Source organism: Pseudophryne corroboree, chromosome 11, assembly GCF_028390025.1.
Source record: "Pseudophryne corroboree isolate aPseCor3 chromosome 11, aPseCor3.hap2, whole genome shotgun sequence".
Taxonomy (NCBI): Eukaryota; Metazoa; Chordata; class Amphibia; order Anura; family Myobatrachidae; genus Pseudophryne; species Pseudophryne corroboree.
Genome location: NC_086454.1, coordinates 248,663,026 through 248,681,495, shown reverse-complemented (window position 1 = coordinate 248,681,495; position 18,470 = coordinate 248,663,026). Strand labels below are relative to the sequence as shown.

Genomic DNA, 18,470 nt, shown 5'->3' with positions numbered 1-18,470 from the left:
ACCCCTCCTACAACAGGAAAAGGGGTATTATTCCACGCTGTTTGTGGTACCGAAGCCGGACGGCTCGGTGAGACCAATTTTAAATCTAAAATCCCTGAACACTTACATAAAGAGGTTCAAATTCAAGATGGAATCACTCAGAGCGGTGATAGAAAACCTGGAAGAAGGGGACTATATGGTGTCTCTGGACATCAAGGATGCTTATCTCCACGTCCCAATCTACCCGTCTCACCAAGGGTACCTCAGGTTTGTAGTACAAAACTGTAATTATCAGTTTCAGACGCTGCCGTTTGGGTTGTCCACGGCACCTCGGGTCTTTACCAAGGTAATGGCCGAAATGATGATTCTTCTTCGAAGAAAAGGCATCTTAATTATCCCTTACTTGGACGATCTCCTGATAAGGGCAAGGTCCAGGGAACAGTTAGAAGTCGGAGTAGCACTATCTCAGGTAGTGTTACGTCAGCACGGGTGGATCCTAAATATTCCAAAATCGCAGCTGATTCCAACGACACGTCTACTGTTCCTAGGAATGATTCTGGACACAGTCCAGAAAAAGGTGTTTCTCCCGGAGGAGAAGGCCAGGGAGTTATCCGAGCTAGTCAGGAACCTCCTAAAACCAGGCCAGGTGTCAGTGCATCAGTGCACGAGGGTCCTGGGAAAAATGGTGGCTTCTTACGAAGCGATTCCATTCGGAAGATTCCATGCAAGAACGTTTCAGTGGGATCTACTGGACAAATGGTCCGGATCGCATCTTCAGATGCATCAGCGGATAACCCTGTCGACAAGGACAAGGGTGTCTCTTCTGTGGTGGCTGCAGAGTGCTCATCTACTAGAGGGCCGCAGATTTGGCATTCAGGATTGGGTCCTGGTGACCACGGATGCCAGCCTGAGAGGCTGGGGGGCAGTCACACAGGGAAAAAAAAAAATTTCCAGGGCTTGTGGTCAAGCATGGAAACATCTCTTCATATAAACATTCTGGAACTAAGGGCCATTTACAATGCCCTAAGTCAAGCGAAACCCCTGCTTCAGGGTCAGGCGGTATTGATCCAATCGGACAACATCACGTCAGTCGCCCACGTAAACAGACAGGGCGGCACGAGAAGCAGGAGGGCAATGGCAGAAGCTGCAAGGATTCTTCGCTGGGCGGAAAATCATGTGTTAGCTCTGTCAGCAGTGTTCATTCCGGGAGTGGACAACTGGGAAGCAGACTTCCTCAGCAGACACGACCTTCACCCGGGAGAGTGGGGACTTCACCCAGAAGTCTTCCACCTGATTGTAAACCGTTGGGAAAAACCAAAGGTGGACATGATGGCGTCACGTCTAAACAAAAAACTAGACAGATATTGCGCCAGGTCAAGGGACCCTCAGGCAATAGCGGTGGACGCTCTGGTGACACCGTGGGTGTACCAGTCAGTGTATGTGTTCCCTCCTCTGCCTCTCATACCAAAAGTACTGAGAATCATAAGAAGGAGAGGAGTAAGAACGATACTCGTGGTTCCGGATTGGCCAAGAAGGACTTGGTACCCGGAACTTCAAGAGATGCTCACGGAAGACCCGTGGCCTCTACCTCTAAGAAAGGACCTGCTCCAACAGGGGCCTTGTCTGTTCCAAGACTTACCGCGGCTGCGTTTGACGGCATGGCGGTTGAACGCCGGATCCTGAAGGAAAAAGGCATTCCAGATGAAGTCATCCCTACCCTGGTCAAAGCCAGGAAGGATGTAACCGCAAAACATTATCACCGCATTTGGCGAAAATATGTTGCGTGGTGTGAGGCCAAGAAGGCCCCTACAGAGGAATTTCAACTGGGTCGTTTCCTCCATTTCCTGCAAACAGGACTGTCTATGGGCCTAAAATTAGGGTCCATTAAGGTTCAAATTTCGTCCCTGTCGATTTTCTTCCAGAAAGAACTGGCTTCAGTACCTGAAGTTCAGACATTTGTAAAAGGGGTACTGCATATACAACCTCCTTTTGTGCCTCCAGTGGCACCTTGGGATCTCAATGTTGTTTTGAGGTTCCTTAAGTCACATTGGTTTGAACCACTCACCACTGTGGACTTAAAATATCTCACATGGAAGGTGACGATGCTGTTAGCCCTGGCTTCAGCCAGGCGTGTGTCAGAATTGGCGGCTTTATCATATAAAAGCCCTTACTTAATTTTTCATTCTGACAGGGCAGAATTGAGGACTCGTCCTCAATTTCTCCCTAAGGTGGTTTCTGCCTTTCACATGAACCAACCTATTGTGGTGCCTGCGGCTACTAGGGACTTGGAGGACTCCAAGTTACTTGACGTTGTCAGGGCCCTGAAAATATATGTTTCCAGGACGGCGGGAGTCAGAAAGTCTGACTCGCTGTTTATCCTGGATGCACCCAACAAGCTGGGTGCTCCTGCTTCTAAGCAGACTATTGCTCGTTGGATTTGTAGTACAATTCAGCTTGCACATTCTGTGGCAGGCCTGCCACAGCCAAAATCTGTGAAAGCCCATTCCACAAGGAAAGTGGGCTCATCTTGGGCGGCTGCCCGAGGGGTCTCGGCTTTACAACTTTGCCGAGCAGCTACTTGGTCAGGGGCAAACACGTTTGCTAAATTCTACAAATTTGATACCCTGGCTGAGGAGGACCTGGAGTTCTCTCATTCGGTGCTGCAGAGTCATCCGCACTCTCCCGCCCGTTTGGGGGCTTTGGTATAATCCCCATGGTCCTTACGGAGTCCCAGCATCCACTAGGACGTCAGAGAAAATAAGATTTTACTTACCGATAAATCTATTTCTCGTAGTCCGTAGTGGATGCTGGGCGCCCATCCCAAGTGCGTATTGTCTGCAATACTTGTATGTAGTTATTGTTAACTAAATCGGGTTATTGTTGTTGTGAGCCATCTTTTCAGAGGCTCCTTCGTTGTTATCATACTGTTAACTGGGTTCAGATCACAAGTTGTACGGTGTGATTGGTGTGGCTGGTATGAGTCTTACCCGGGATTCAATATCCTTCCTTATTATGTACGCTCGTCCGGGCACAGTATCCTAACTGAGGCTTGGAGGAGGGTCATAGGGGGAGGAGCCAGTGCACACCACCTGATCCTAAAGCTTTTATTCTTGTGCCCTGTCTCCTGCGGAGCCGCTATTCCCCATGGTCCTTACGGAGTCTCAGCATCCACTACGGACTACGAGAAATAGATTTATCGGTAAGTAAAATCTTATTTTCCTTTGCATCGGTGCGATTTTCCGCTAACTGCGCATGCGCAATGTTCGCACTGCGGCTGCACCAAGTAAATTTGCTATGCAGTTAGGTATTTTACTCACGGCATTACAAGGTTTTTTCTTCGTTCTGCTGATCGTAGTGTGATTGACAGGAAGTGGGTGTTTCTGGGCGGAAACTGGACGTTTTATGGGAGTGTGTGAAAAAACGCTGGCGTTTCTGGGAAAAACGTGGGAGTGGCTGGAGAAACGGGGGAGTGTCTGGGCGAACGCTGGGTGTGTTTGTGACGTCAAACCAGGAACGACAAGCACTGAACTGATCGCACTGGAAGAGTAAGTCTCGAGCTACTCAGAAACTGCAAAGAAAAATCTTTTCGCTATATTGCGAATACTTCGTTCGCAATTCTGCTAAGCTAAGATTCACTCCCAGAGGGCGGCGGCTTAGTGTGTGCATTGCTGCGAAAAGCGGCTAGCGAGCGAACAACCCGGAATGAGGGCCCATGTGCACTGCAGGTGTGGCAGATGTAACATGTGCAGAGAGAGTTGGATTTGGGTGGGTTACATTGTTTCTGTGCAGGGTACAGTAATTACTGGCTGCTTAATTTCTACACTGCAATTTAGATTTCAGTTTGAACACATCACACCCAAATATAATTCTCTTTGCACATGTTACATCTGCCCCACCTCCAGTGTGGTTTTGCCAAATTGCTAACTTTTTTGGTTTGCTAACAAACCTGAATAAGGCCCTTTGTGCGAATAAGATGCATGTTTTGATCACATACAGTCCTCCTTTACCTAGTTTTATAAGTTAATGCATACATTTGCTGGCCCAAATGGTATTTGCAGGGGTGCCAACATTTTCATCTTCATATGGGAAGAGTAAAGAAGAGCGGAAGGTGTTCAGGGCTGAATAGAACTGCATTGGTTTATAACCACATGCAAAAAGTATATTTTGTAATTCCCCTTTTACACCACAATCTTGGGTCCAGCCCGGGTCACTGAGCAATGGTTTCAATATGTATAACAGCGTCTTGAAACCCGTTCACACCACAGACTGGACCCGGAATATTGCCTGGGCTTCTCCTGAACTGGCTCTTGGTGATGACATCAACTCCAGGCGCCGGTGAGCCAGTTCTATATACGGCTTGAACAGGACCCGGGACAGAAAACCATGGTTACCCATTCACACAACCCTGTTGCATTGGATTGGGTTGGATTCCTGGGTCACTGGTACTGCTTTAACTCTTCCACACCAAGCCGCAACCTGGGTTAACCCGGCAATAACCTGGGTTTTTGCAGTGGTATGAAAGGACTGTGGGGTACATTTACTAAGCAGTGATAAGAGCAGAGAAGTGAGCCAGTAGAGAAGTGCCCCCATGAACCAATCAGCAGCTCTGTATCATTATATAGTATGCAAATGATAGATGTTACTTCACTGCTGATTGGTTGCCATGGGCAACTTCTCCACTGGCTCACTTCTCTGTTCTTATCACTGCTTAGTAAATGTCCCACTTAAGAAGTTGATTTATTGACATTTATATAGTGCCAACGCAGTATCCTATTACTCGCGGTCATTGACCACGGATAGTTAGTGCGCCGGGAGCTATTCAATTAGTCCTGAAAAACCAGCGAGAGGTGTGGCTCATTAGGGATTTTGTTTCACCTCCCTCAAGCAGGTGAAACCAAATCCCTGGAAACAGCCCCATTTTCAAGCAAAAACTGGGCTTTTTCTCAGGAAAGCACACTGAATCTGTGTGTTTTCTGGAGGAAAGCTATTTTTTTTTATTGGCAATCAAATAGTAACATCAGTAAAGAGTGCAAAAACGAATGTATTTTGCACAAAATGTTTTCTCATCTAATTGGATAGTTTTATTTAATTACAGAGAGAGAGTGTAGAGGGGAGGTTCAGTGGAGTCTTTTCATTGCAGGAAGACTCCCAGCAGTTGATCAGTGCAAACTGACTTTTTCACCTTTTCAGTGGAGGTGGAGGTCAGGTCTTGTCGTACTCATTTAATGGGACACATTTTTGCACCTTCAAGGTACAGCTCTATGGAAAAAGGAAAACTAATTTCTTTGTGCACTTAATCAGTGTAATACAACCATTTAAATGCTGAGAAGTGACACATGTAATAAAGACCGTAACGGTATTCGCTGGATCTCAGGATTACTTTTGTGCATAAATGATTCTAAACTGAGCAGTATTTTAGGAGCCAATGTGTCTATTTGAATGAAATCTTGATGCCTCCTGCTGCAGTAACATAATAGAGCTGCTGCTTCTATCTGTCCACATCTCAATCAGACCCATCTCTAGGAGATTTGTTTTTATACCTTCGCTTGAAAATTGATATCACAAAACCAGCAGAGACGACTTTGCTATGGGGAAATATACAGATGAACTTTCTGATTTACTAAACATTACTAGAAGTCTCAGTAAAGTTTGGTATAATTTATTTGATGGAAATACCTTTCCTCAACAATAGACGCACGGGTGGTATTCAGTATGCTGGCTGTTGGGATCCCGTCGCTCAGTATACCGGCGCCGGAGTTCCGACACCCTGCATACCGACAACTATTGTCCCTCTTGGGGGTCCACGAACCCCATGGAGGGAGAATAATGCCACCGTGCCAAGCGTGGCAAGCGCAGCCTGCCCACAAGGGGCTCATTTGCTCTCGCCCAGCTGCCGGCATGCCGGGATAACATACTACACCCTAGACGCACAGTATTTCTACATTGGATATCTTTATAATAGATTGTATATTGATTGCAGATTTCTTTTATTTTGCTTTGTAATTTCAGTACAACAGGGATCATGGAAGACCTGCAGCGGATGTCCAGCTTCTACCTTTTTTTATTCTACTTAACCTTAGTTTTACTGGCAAGGCAGGTAAGTTATAAAATGTATTTTATAATAAAATGTATTTTTGTTCAGTAATCAGAAGATATTAATCCTCTTTATTTCTTTTTGTTTAAAATTGTTGTTCAGTTTAATTAAACAAAATCATGTTGTCCAGAATTGGAAAGCTACAATTATTCATGTTACAGTGTCTGGAATTGCAGAAAATGGAGGTTATTCAGGTTTATTAGCAAACTAAAAAAGCACTCTAATGGGCAAAACCATGTGCACTGCAGGTGGGACAGATGTAACGGGCAGAGAGAGTTAGATTTGGGTGGGTTATATTCAGAGCTGGCCCTAACCAATATGATGCCCTAGGCAAGATTTTGGCTCGTGCCCCCTAGCACCACCGCTAGTTCTGCAGGAGATGCCTGGCGTGAGTCATCTGGCAGCTCTGCTAACGTCTGGCGCCTTTTGTTTCTGAAAATGCATCTTATTTGCATTACTATGTGGCTAGGATGCACAAGCAGCTTCTGCTGATTTAAATAATATGCAGCATGCCTATATTCTGTGTGTGACTGCGGCTGTATCTGCATACGAAATGCTACAATACAGTGATTTCCAGGAAAACACTGCAATGTAGTATTTCGTATGCAGATACAGCCGCAGTCACACACAGAATATAGGCATGCCGCATATCATTTTATTCAGCAGAAGCTGCTGGTGCCCCTAAGCATACCAAATGCCCAAGGCATTTGCCTAGTTTGCCTATGCCTAATGCTGGCTCTGGTTATACTATTTCTGTGCATGGTAAATACTGGCTGCTTTATTTTACAATACAGTTTACATTTCAGTTTGAATAGACCCTGCCCAAATCTATATCTCTCTGCACATGTTACATGGGGGTAATTCAGAGTTGATCGCAGCAGAAAATTTGTTAGCAGTTGGGCAAAACCATGGGGGTCATTCTGAACCGATCGTATGCTGCAGTTTATCACAGCAGTGCGATCGGGTCAGTGCTGCGCATGCGCCGGCGCATGCCAGTCGGCTGTAGGGCCGTCGTTACCTAGCGATTGCCTCTGCCTGATTAACAGGCAGAGGCAGTCGCTGGGCGGGAGGGGGCGCGGTCCAGCCAACGCAGGCGTGGCCGGACCATTGGGGGGGTGGGACGCGGTGGCTGCGTGACGTCACACGCAGCCGCTGCCACCCGGGCAGTGAAGAGGTTCTCCCAGCCAGCCGCCGCTGGACATGCTGGGCATCCCCCCGCATGTCTGAGTGCCTGATCGTAGCTGTGCTACATTTATCACAGCTACGATCAACTCGGAATGACCCCCCGATGTGCACTGCAGGTGGGGCAGATATAACATGTGCAGAGAGTTACATTTCGGTGGGGTGTGCTCAAACTGAAATCTAAATTGCAGTTTAAAAATAAATCAGCCATTATTTACCCTGCACAGAAACAAAATAACCCACCCAAATCCAACTCTCTCTGCAAATGTTATATCTGCCCCCCCTGCAGTGCACATTGGTTTGCCCAACTGCTAACAAATTTGCTGCTGCGATCAACTCTGAATTACCCCCTATGTCCCCAAAGTATATAGGTGGTCATTCCGAGTTGTTCGCTCGGTAATTTTCTTCGCATCGCAGCGATTTTCCGCTAACTGCGCATGCGCAATGTTCGCACTGCGACTGCGCCAAGTAAATTTGCTATGCAGTTAGGTATTTTACTCACAGCATTATGAGGTTTTTTCTTCGTTCGGGTGATCGTAATGTGATTGACAGGAAGTGGGTGTCTCTGGGCGGAAACTGGCCGTTTTATGGGAGTGTTTGAAAAAACGCTGCCGTTTCTGGGAAAAACGCGGGAGTGGCTGGAGAAACGGAGGAGTGTCTGGGCGAACGCTGGGTGTGTTTGTGATGTCAAACCAGGAACGACAAGCACTGAACTGATCGCACTGGAAGAGTAAGTCTCGAGCTACTCAGAAACTGCAAAGAAATTTCTATTCGCAATTTTGAGAACCTTTCGTTCGCAATTTTGATAAGCTAAGATTCACTCCCAGTAGGCGGCGGCTTAGCGTGTGCAATGCTGCTAAAAGCAGCTTGCGAGCGAACAACTCGGAAATGAGGGCCATAGTGCACAGGTAACTACAAAACGGGTGATGTAACTTATAGTAACTAGTTATTGTCAGATGTTTACTGAAATTTAAAAAATTGGGCTACAAAATTAATCTGATTGGTTCATATGGAAACGCCACATTTTCCAAATAATTACATGTTCACCACTTTTCACATTTGTCCTATATGCCCAGTTTATTGTCCACCATGGCTCAATTATATAAACAATGTTATTTTACTGAAAATGTACGGTTATATAATTTTACAGCAACAAGATGGATGATTAAAATCGGCATTATGCATATAAAAAAAATATTCTGAAGTTTATTTTTCTCTTGGGCCCATGTCCCTCTTAACTTCCACTTATGTTGGCCCTGGACTCAGCAGATCAGCATTATATATTATTGGTTTAAGGGGTGTTAGGAAACTCTATTTTTAGTTATATGTAAAAAGTATTATCAAATATATTATTTATGCAGTTCAGTCCCTTTTTCTAGCCTGCAGATGTCACTGTTGCACTTGCTATTCTACAGTAAGAAGGTATGGTTCCTTTGTTGCTAGATAGCTGTATAGCTAGATGTCTCCACATATAAAGTAGCAGTGGAAACAGTGACACCTGCACTCTTTATAACAAGAATAGCACTTTCATATCCCATCTACCAATAAGAATAGCAGTTTATGTCATCTACTAATAAGTATGTCTAATGGGCCCTACACACTTGCCGATGTGTGCGGCCGATATGAACAATCTCGTTAAGTAATGAATGATAAATTGTTTATATCATTCAGTGTGTAGGCACCTACGATGAACGATGCACGGCTCCGCAGTCGTTCATTGTTGGTGCTGGGTCGTTTATGCCTGCAAGCCAATATGGACAATATCCTCCATATTAGCATGCAGGACTATGGGGTCGGTTGGCGTCAGGGAAATTTCGACCCCCTCCCCCCCTGTATCGGCCGTCGGACACCTCAGCTGCAAATGTGTAGGGGGCTTAACAGTTTTATATCCCATCTATTAATAAGAATAGCAGCTTATGTCATCTACTAGTAAGTATAAAACTTCTATATCCCATCTACTAATAAGAATAGCAGCTTATGTCATCTACTAATAAGTATAACACTTTTATATACAATGTACCAATAAGTATAGCCAGTGCTTAAAGTGGTCCTAGAGAGGTGGCAGTACTCACACCCCCTCAGCGGCACCTACTAAATAAAAGGACTGCGTGGAGGGGCGTGGTCTCAAAAAGAAAGGGGCATTGTCACACAATAGTATCCCCAGTTCACATTATGCTGCACAATAGCACAATCTTATTCACATTACACCACATAATAGTGTCCCTTTTTCATGTTATGACACACAGTATTGCCCCTTTTACACAATGCCCACATTAGTGCCCCTTTTACACAATGCCCACAGTAGTAGTGCCATGAATACACATAATGCCCACAGCAGCAGTAGTACCCCTTATACAATGCCCACTATAGTGGTAGTGCCCCTTATGCAGAGCCCATAGACGTAGTGCCCCTTATGCAGGGTCCATAGCAGTAGTGCCCCTTATGCAGAGCCCATAGTAATGGTGCCCCTTATGCCCCCATTAGTAGTGCCTCCTGTAGTTGTGCCCCCAGTAGTAATGCCCCTGCAGTAGTACCCCTAGTAATGCCCCTGTAGTAGTTCCCCCACTTGGTAATGTCCCCTGTAATATTGACACCATTAGTAGTGCCCCAGTAGTACTTCCCACAGTATTAACGCTCCTTTGGTAATGCCCCCTGTATTAATGCTCCCATTAGTAATGCCCCCTTTGGTAGTGCCCTTTGTAATAGTGACCCTTACACACACAAAAAAAATCACAATACTTACCTTAAGCCCTGCTCCTGTATCCAACCGCTGCCATCCTTCTGGTGCCCGCTCCTCGGAACTATGGGAGATACATCATTACGTCTCTTCCATAGTGCACACTGCAGGACACGGGAGCCGGAGCTCAGGAGTGAACTCCTGCCTCCAGCTACCGCTGTGAGGAAGGAGCTGGGCACTCGCTTGTAACAGAATCTCAGCGAGCGCCCGGCATCTCCCTGGGTTAGGTCAGCTGGAGGAGGCGGAACTTGTTCCATCTCCAAATGAAACTGACAGAACACACTTCTGCCCCATTCCAAGTCACTTATCCCTGAGTATAGCAGCTTATGTGATCTAATAATAATATCCCATTTACTAGTAAGAATAGTAACTTCTGCTCTCAACATGCACCCTCCCTATTGCTTTGTAACAGCCAACTACATGCATTCATTTATTTACGTTCCTATCCTAAGGACCCACGCCAGGGCTTCTCATTTCTCCTTTCTTGCTCTACTTTTCTTCTCTCCTCCTTTTTTCTTTTCATCTTTCTTTCTAAAACCATCTCTAAAACCAAACATAATAGATGTTTTTTACAAGGGGACTGGAGATAACATGGAATCGCTGTGGGTTGTGATCACAAGTGGGGGCATTAAAGCAAAAAAACTAGTCATTGGCACGTGCTGCAAACAACCGATATGCAATAGAGTCAAAATTGACCCCTAGTGTCAGTGCGGCGCTGCTATGGGAGAGACGTCATGACGTCTCTCCCATAGAGAGGAGCCAGCGGCCGGAGACAGCAGCAGGAGCGAGGCTGGTAAGTATTGTTGTTGTTGTTTTTTTTTTTTTTTAAGGGTTTCACAGTGGTGCTATTACAGGAGTCACATACTGGGGGCACTACTACAGGGGGCACTTACAGGGGGGGCACAGCTACTGGGGGCAGATCTACAGGGGGCACTGCTACATGGGAACATCTACAGGGGGCACTGCTACAAGGGGCACTGCTTCAGGGGGCACAACTACTGGGGCACAGCTACTGGGGGCACATCAACTGGGGGCACAGTTACAAGGGGCACAGCTACTGGGGGCACTACTATAGGGGGCACAGCTACAAGGGGCACTACTAAAGAGGACACTACTACAGGGGGAACAGCTACTGGTGGAAAATTAACTGGGGGCACAGCTGCTGGGGGTACAGCTACTGGGGGCACAGCTACAGGGGGGCACAAGTACATGGGGATAACTGTGAAGAAGCCATACCCCTTCCCTATGAAGAAGCCACTCCCCTATTTTGGGTGCGCACCCTCGGCGTGCACCAACTGTATTTTAACTGGAGGGGAGGGGGGGGGGGGGGGGGGGGGGCACAGGAAACTTTCGCCCTGGGTGCTACAGGGTCTAGAACCAGTCTGGAGCACAGACTGTTAAATCACAATGTACTTATCAAGTCACCTGTTCTCAAGCACTGATATCCCTAAAACCCTAGACTATTAGGAGGTCGTGAGGACCACATTTGGCAAACACAGGTCTGTATGATTATTTAAAGTATGTACTCCTTCCCTTTCCACCATTCTCTCTTTTACACCCTCTCACATCTGTATTTTTGAAAAACTAACAGAAAAAAATTACTTTTTATAAATTAATAAATTAAATAAAAAAAATAGATATCTATTTTTTTGTAGTAATGAAGATAAACTGAATAATATTAATGGGAATGCAAGCCGGGTCTCGCTTCTTTTTAATTCTTTTTCACATTAGTTCTGTATTTCCATCACATTTCCGTGGTGCACTTTAGATGGGACAGTAGAACACATGGGCCCTCATTCCGAGTTGATCGCTCGTTATTTTTCATCGCATCGCAGTGAAATTTCGCTTAGTGCGCATGCGCAATAGTCGCACTGCGACTGCGCCAAGTAACTTTGCTATGAAGATTGGATTTTTACTCACGGCATTTTCTTCGCTCCGGCGATCGTAGTGTGATTGACAGGAAATGGGTGTTACTGGGCAGAAACACTGCGTTTTAGGGGCGTGTGGATGAAAACGCTACCGTTTCCGGAAAAAACGCAGGAGTGGCCGGAGAAACGGGGGAGTGTCTGAGCGAACGCTGGGTGTGTTTCTGACGTCAATCCAGGAACGACAAGCACTGAACTGATCGCACAGGCAGAGTAAGTGTGGAGCTACTCTAAAACTGCTAAGTAGTTTGTGATCGCAATAATGCGAATACATCGGTCGCAATTTTAGGATGCTAAGATACACTCCCAGTAGGCGTAGGCTTAGCGTGTGTAACTCTGCTAAATTCGCCTTGCGACCGATCAACTCGGAATGAGGGCCATGGATCAGTGCTGTGACCCTGTGTGCATGCTGAAATAGAATACAGATTCTAAGGAGTGAACTGCTCCTTAAAATGTCCAAACAGTAAATAACAATTAACAGTTGCTTTAATAGGAAGCACGAATGGTGTTATGTTTAGCAGTCCTGTCTCATTTCACTAAAGGCAGAGGTTCCCAAACTGTGTGCCGTGGCTCCCTGGGGTGCCTCGGGACACTTGCAGGGGTGCCCTGGGTTGGTGGTCCAGGACCAATTCAAATTATTCATGGTCCATATAATAGGCAAAACCAGTGCTGGTGGCTGCCAGTCATAAAATATGTGGATAAACAGAAGCAAATCTTATCCCTCACCACACAACTAACCCTAAGGATGACATATAAACGATCTACTTAATGTAATATTTCTTTCTAAATTTCTCAATAAGAAATTTTTGGCCTAGGGGTGCCGCAAAAAAAATTCTGATATTCTAGGGCGCCGTGATTCCAAAAAGTTTGGAAACCACTGCACTAAGGTCATATGTTTTATTCTCTCCCTAACTGTGTGGAGTTTGTATGTTCTGTCCATGCTTGTGTGTGTTTCCTCCATGTGTTCCGTTTACCCCCACAATCCAAAAATATTCTGGTAGGTTATTTGGCTCCTGCCCAAAAATTAACCGCAGTCTAGGTATATGTTATAGGAAATATATATATGACGGAACAACATAACAGTAAGTCGGTGCCGGCGGCTGTGCGTCATCTGGTGGCTGCTGGTACGCAGAACACTTGAATTCCCCCCATAGGGGTGAGGAGCAGCGTTAGCCTTTTATTATGGGCAGTACGGATGGTGTAATGGTTAGCATTACTGCCTCACAGCACTGATGTCATGGTTTTGATTCCCACCATGACTCTTAACTGTGTGGAGTTTGTATATTCTCCCCGTACTTGCGTGGGTTTCCTCCAGGTTCTTCGGTTTCCTCCCACAATCCAAAAATATACTGGTAGGTTAATTGGATCCCAACAAAATTAACCCTAGCATGAATGTGTGTGTGTGTACATGTTATAGGGAATATAGATTGTAAGCTACACTGGGGCAGGGACTGATGTGAATGGCCAAATATTCTCTGTAAAGCGCTACGGAATATGTGTGCGCTATATAAATAACTTGTAATAAAAAAAATAAAAAATTATATAGGATATCCAATTGTAAAGCGCAACGGAATTTGCTGCACTATGGAGGTCATTCCGAGATGTTTGCTAGCTGCTTTTGGTCCCTGTACAGCGATCAGGCAAAAAAACGGCACTTCTGCGCATGCGTATGTGGCGCAATGAGTACGCACGTCGTACTATTACAATGAACTATGTACTTTCACACAAGGTCTAGCGAAGCTTTTCCGTCGCACTGCTGGCCGCAGAATGATTGACAGGAAGAGGGCGTTTTTGGGTGTCAACTGACCGTTTTCAGGGAGTGTTCGAAAAAACGCAGGCATGCCAGCAAAAACACAGGCGTGGCTGGGCGAACGCAGGGCGTGTTTGTGACGTCAAAACAGGAACTGAACAGTCTGAAGTGATCGCAAGCGCTGAGTAGGTCTGAAGCTACTCAGAAATGGCACAAAATTATTTTGTAGTCGCTCTGCGATCCTCTCGTTCGCATTTATGCTAAGCTAAGGTACACTTCCAGTGGGAGGCAGCATAGCGTTTGCACGGCTGCTAAAAACAGCTAGCGAGCGATCAACTCAGAATGACCACCTATATACGAAACTGTTATTAAATAAATAATTAATAATGTGTGTGCTATATAAACAACTTGATAATAGGAAGGATTATTATTATGCTTTATAGAGAACCCACATCTTTGTAGCACTGTACATTAAGGGGAACATCCTAAAAACGGATTGTGCAAAATGAAGAAGGTAAAGTTGACCCTGTCCAAATTAATTTATATTCGATAAGAGATACAGACATAATATACAGGGAGATTATTCCAAACATGGGGTTTATTATATGATGAAGGCTGTTAACAGGCAGACAGCATTCAGCTACAGTACATTTTGATTTTCTAAAATATGTTTATTTATTTTTCTTCAGTATTTTTTATTGAACAAAATAATATTTAAAAGCATGATTACTACATACGATGCTGCTGCCTACTCGGTCTTTAATTCACATTCAAAAGTGTATCAAAGTAGATTTTGTGGTGTAAAGTAATGCTCTTCCCTTCCTTGTTCTCAGGTAGACTATTACTCCAGGTTGGACTGCTTGTGGAAGAAAAAATTTCGGAATGAAGATGAAGAAATTGAAACCATGGAGAATCTGAACCGCCTCCTCCTAGAAAACGTCCTGCCTGCACACGTGGCTGCGTATTTTATTGTGGATAATAAAATGAATGAGGTACAAACCCAGTAGCAGTAGCTCAGATCCGCAAACCATGAGAACATTACTCACTGGCAAGTGAATTATCCTATGGTGCACACTCACTCACCAGTGCATCACTTCTGCACTAAGATAAGGGCTTTGATTAAGGATTTCAGCTGAAATGAAGTTTTTTTTAAATGTCCTTTAATCTCCATACTTTTTTATTCCTTAAAAGCAAAAATTATTTTACCGACTGCTCTACTGCCCTCTTGTGGTTAAAGAGCAAATTAAATGTAGAGAAATATAATGGATGAGCTACTGCAGTGGTTCTCAAACTTGGTCCTCAGGACCCCACACAGTGCATGTTTTGCAGGTAACCCAGCAGGTGCACAGGTGTATTAATTACTCACTGACACATTTTAAAAGGTTCACAGGTGGAGCTAATTATTTCACTTGTGATTCTGTGAGGAGACCTGCAAAACATGCACTGTGTGGGGTCCTGAGGACCGAGTTTGAGAACCTGTGAGCTACTGTAATTGACTTAATATCCAGGATTAATAGTAGTAAGCACCGTTATAAATTATGCAGTTAACTTCTGTAGGTGCTCTGTAGAGGGCAGACTCAGTCAGTGATCATAAGGAGGGACCCCCCTTAAAAATTAAGTCTGCAGTGAGGAAGTTGCATCTTTTTTTTTTCCTCATGCTATATTTACCATTGTCTCATGCCGGCAGCAGCCTTCTATTGCACAGGGGAGCAGAGAAACATGAGCAGCTCCCCCCCTCTCAGCATGTATGCTGCACACTGTGCAGATGAGATGCAGGGATTGGCTAAAAATGTAAACATTGCTGTCAGCTGCTGAACTCCTCCTCTCCGCTGCACTGTTCTGTCTGCCTCCTCAGCCTTGAGGCGGTATCACCTGCACTCGGCAGTGCTTGTGCGGCTGCAGCGCTTGGACAATGTAAAAAGGCGGTCTCCTACTGCTGGTGTGCGCCCCCTGACCCAGGATGTGTTTGCCTGCACTCGACTGAGGAAACTGACCCCAGCCATAATGCTATAAAATCATGATGGCATCACAATCTGTCACCTGGGGACCACAAGGTATGGAGGGACTCAGTTCAGCGAAACAAGAAACTGTGGCGCAGCCTGCATCACCTGACGCTGATTTGCGGGGAGCACAACGAGCTCATCCTGCCTGCTGGGGTGGAGCAACTCCAGCCGGGGGGTCCCCATTGAAGAGGGGGGCATGGGGGTACTTGTCCCCTGTGCCCTACCGTTAATCCGGTTCTGCTCTGGATATGCCCCCCTCCTGCTCACACCGACTGTTAAATTAGCACTGTGCCCAGGCCCATTGCCCTCTCTCCCCCATTACCAGGGCCTGATCAACCAATAGGCTGATTAGGCTGTAGCCTGGAGCGCTGGGTCCTGGAGGGGCACAGCGCCAGCACAATAGAATAATTTGTTTCATTTTTTTTCACCTCTAAGCGGCGCTGGCTCCGCTCATCTGCCCTAAGCTGTCATCAGGGGGTGGGCCCCGTTTGTCACTATCACCCAGGCTAATATATGCAGGCAGATAACCGCAAATCTGATGCTGTTAGCTGCATAGATGCATCATTGCTTGGCGAGGGAAAAAATGGAGAAAGAAAAAGTGCCAGCCAATCAGCTCCTAACTGCCATGTTGCAGGCTGTGTTTGAAAAATGTCCGTTAGGAGCTGATTGGCTGGTACTTTTCTTTCTCCATTTGATCACTTTCCAAGCGATGATGCATCTGGCTCATAGTGCGGTACTTACTCTCAGCTTGATCTCGTGAGATTACCACATCTCACCAGATCAGGCTAAGCACACAGACTGAACCTGCAGCTAACAGTATCTCTTATGCTATCGGCTGCCTGCTGCTTCTTTTACAACATTTAAATGCACATTTTTAATGAAAACAATTCAGTTTAACTTCTGTGCAGTTTTGTAGCCTGGTAGCCACTTTATGTGCTATAGAAACCATTGAACGGTGAGTTTGCCGACTATATTTAATGTATCATTTTGTATTATTGTCATTAGTCTATAGGCCCGTACACACTGGTCGATATATCGGCCGTTCTATTGAACGGCCGATATATTGCGGGACCGTCGGCCAGTGTGTACGGCCGATACGTCTGTGAACTCCGTCGTTCACAGACGTATCGCGTCGGCCGCGCAGCACAGCCGACGGCCAATATATCTACCGATATATTGGCGCGTCGCTGTGTGTGTACGGGCGGTCGGCCGACCGCCCGTACACATGCTGCGGAGGCCAGCGGTGATTGACAGCTGAACTGGGCGGGCGTCTGTACACGCCCGCCCAGTTCATGACGTCAGTCCCCGACGGATCGGGCAGTGTGTATGCACAGCACACTGCCCAATCCGTCCATAGATATATCTGCAGATCAATTGATCTGCAGATATATCTACTAGTGTGTACCCACCTTTAGTTTCTATAGAATAAAAATATATACAATTTGTATCAGCAAACAATAATTGAATCTGTGGTAAATTTTACACATTTTTAGCTGAATATAAGCAAAAGAATTGGTGGTGGTGGGGCGGCCACTTCTGTATTAGCCTAGGGCGGCTGGAACCCTTAATCAGGCCCTGCCCATTACACTCATTACTGGCTGCCGCTGTGTTAGCATCGTCCCCTATGGTATAGTGTTATTGTTTCCCTAACATAACGGGGCTACTCTGGTGCAGATCACTCCTCAAAGTATTGCACATACACACGCTATATATATATATATATATATATATATATATATATATACACACACACACACACCAAAAAGAATCGGAGAGCGCTTAAGTAATTTCTTTAACAATTAAACCAGCAGTTCATACAAATTACCAATTATATATATATATACATGATTTATTAATAACATATTCTATGTTGAACAGAAATGAGGCAAATTCTTTGCATATACACATCAAAACAAGAAATTTTCTTAACAAAGTATCTGTTGATGTAGTTAACAATAGGTTATTGCTCTCCTCAACCCTGATGCGTTTCGTACTAAAAAGCTGTACAGACCGCCGCAGAGGGGTGGTCTGTACAGCTATTTGTTCATTTCGAGAACAATCTTTCAGTTATAATAATCAGTCATAAAAGGTTTGAGACACAACTTTTAAAATGTATTCTATAAGATTCCAACTTTGATGATGACAACATGCCATCAAAAATTGGAACAACGCTCACTTTGGGAGCACTTTCAAGGTAATATTATATCCTCCTATTAGTGCCTAGTTCACCTCCCAAACTGCATCGACAGATACTTTAAGAAAATTTCTTGTTTTGATGTGTATATGCAAAGGGGTTTGTCTCATTTTTGTTCAACATAGAATATGTTTTTAATAAATCATGTATAAATATAATTGGTCTTTTGTATGAACTGCTGGCTTCATTGTTAAAGAAACTACTTAAGCACCCTCCGATTCTTTTTGGTGGTTATATGTGAATTGGATCCTTTCTAACAGGAGGATTATATTGGAGGTGCTGCTCATTGAGTAAGCGCAGAATAAGGGCAAGAATTGTGCTTACTATATATATATATATATATATATATATATATATATATAGTGTGTGGTCTCCCAGGGACCGGTGAGGCCTGTGATTTTGATTGTGATTATTGTCCTTACAGATATTTATCTCCTTTCTGTTACTGCAACTGAATATTTGATCTGCTGTTTCACCGGTCTTGAGAAAGGCCTGTCAACAGGCCGAAACGTTGACATAAAAAAATTACAGTGACATTTGACTGTTCCGATTGATTGGTTTCTACACAGCGAGAGTGGACATTTCCTCTAAATAGTGGACCCTATG

General features: G+C 45.0%; 1 protein-coding gene across 11 annotated transcripts in view; it reads left to right on the top strand.

Moving 5' to 3' along the window:
- ADCY7 (adenylate cyclase 7) overlaps positions 1–18,470 on the top strand; it is a 338,110-nt gene that overhangs the window by 205,088 nt on the left and 114,552 nt on the right. For all 11 annotated transcript variants that reach the window (XM_063945334.1, XM_063945333.1, XM_063945332.1 and 8 more), the window contains exons 20-21: positions 5,989–6,076; positions 14,501–14,659. In XM_063945334.1, the coding sequence (XP_063801404.1) occupies positions 5,989–6,076; positions 14,501–14,659 (247 nt within the window). The remainder of the gene's footprint in view (positions 1–5,988; positions 6,077–14,500; positions 14,660–18,470) is intronic.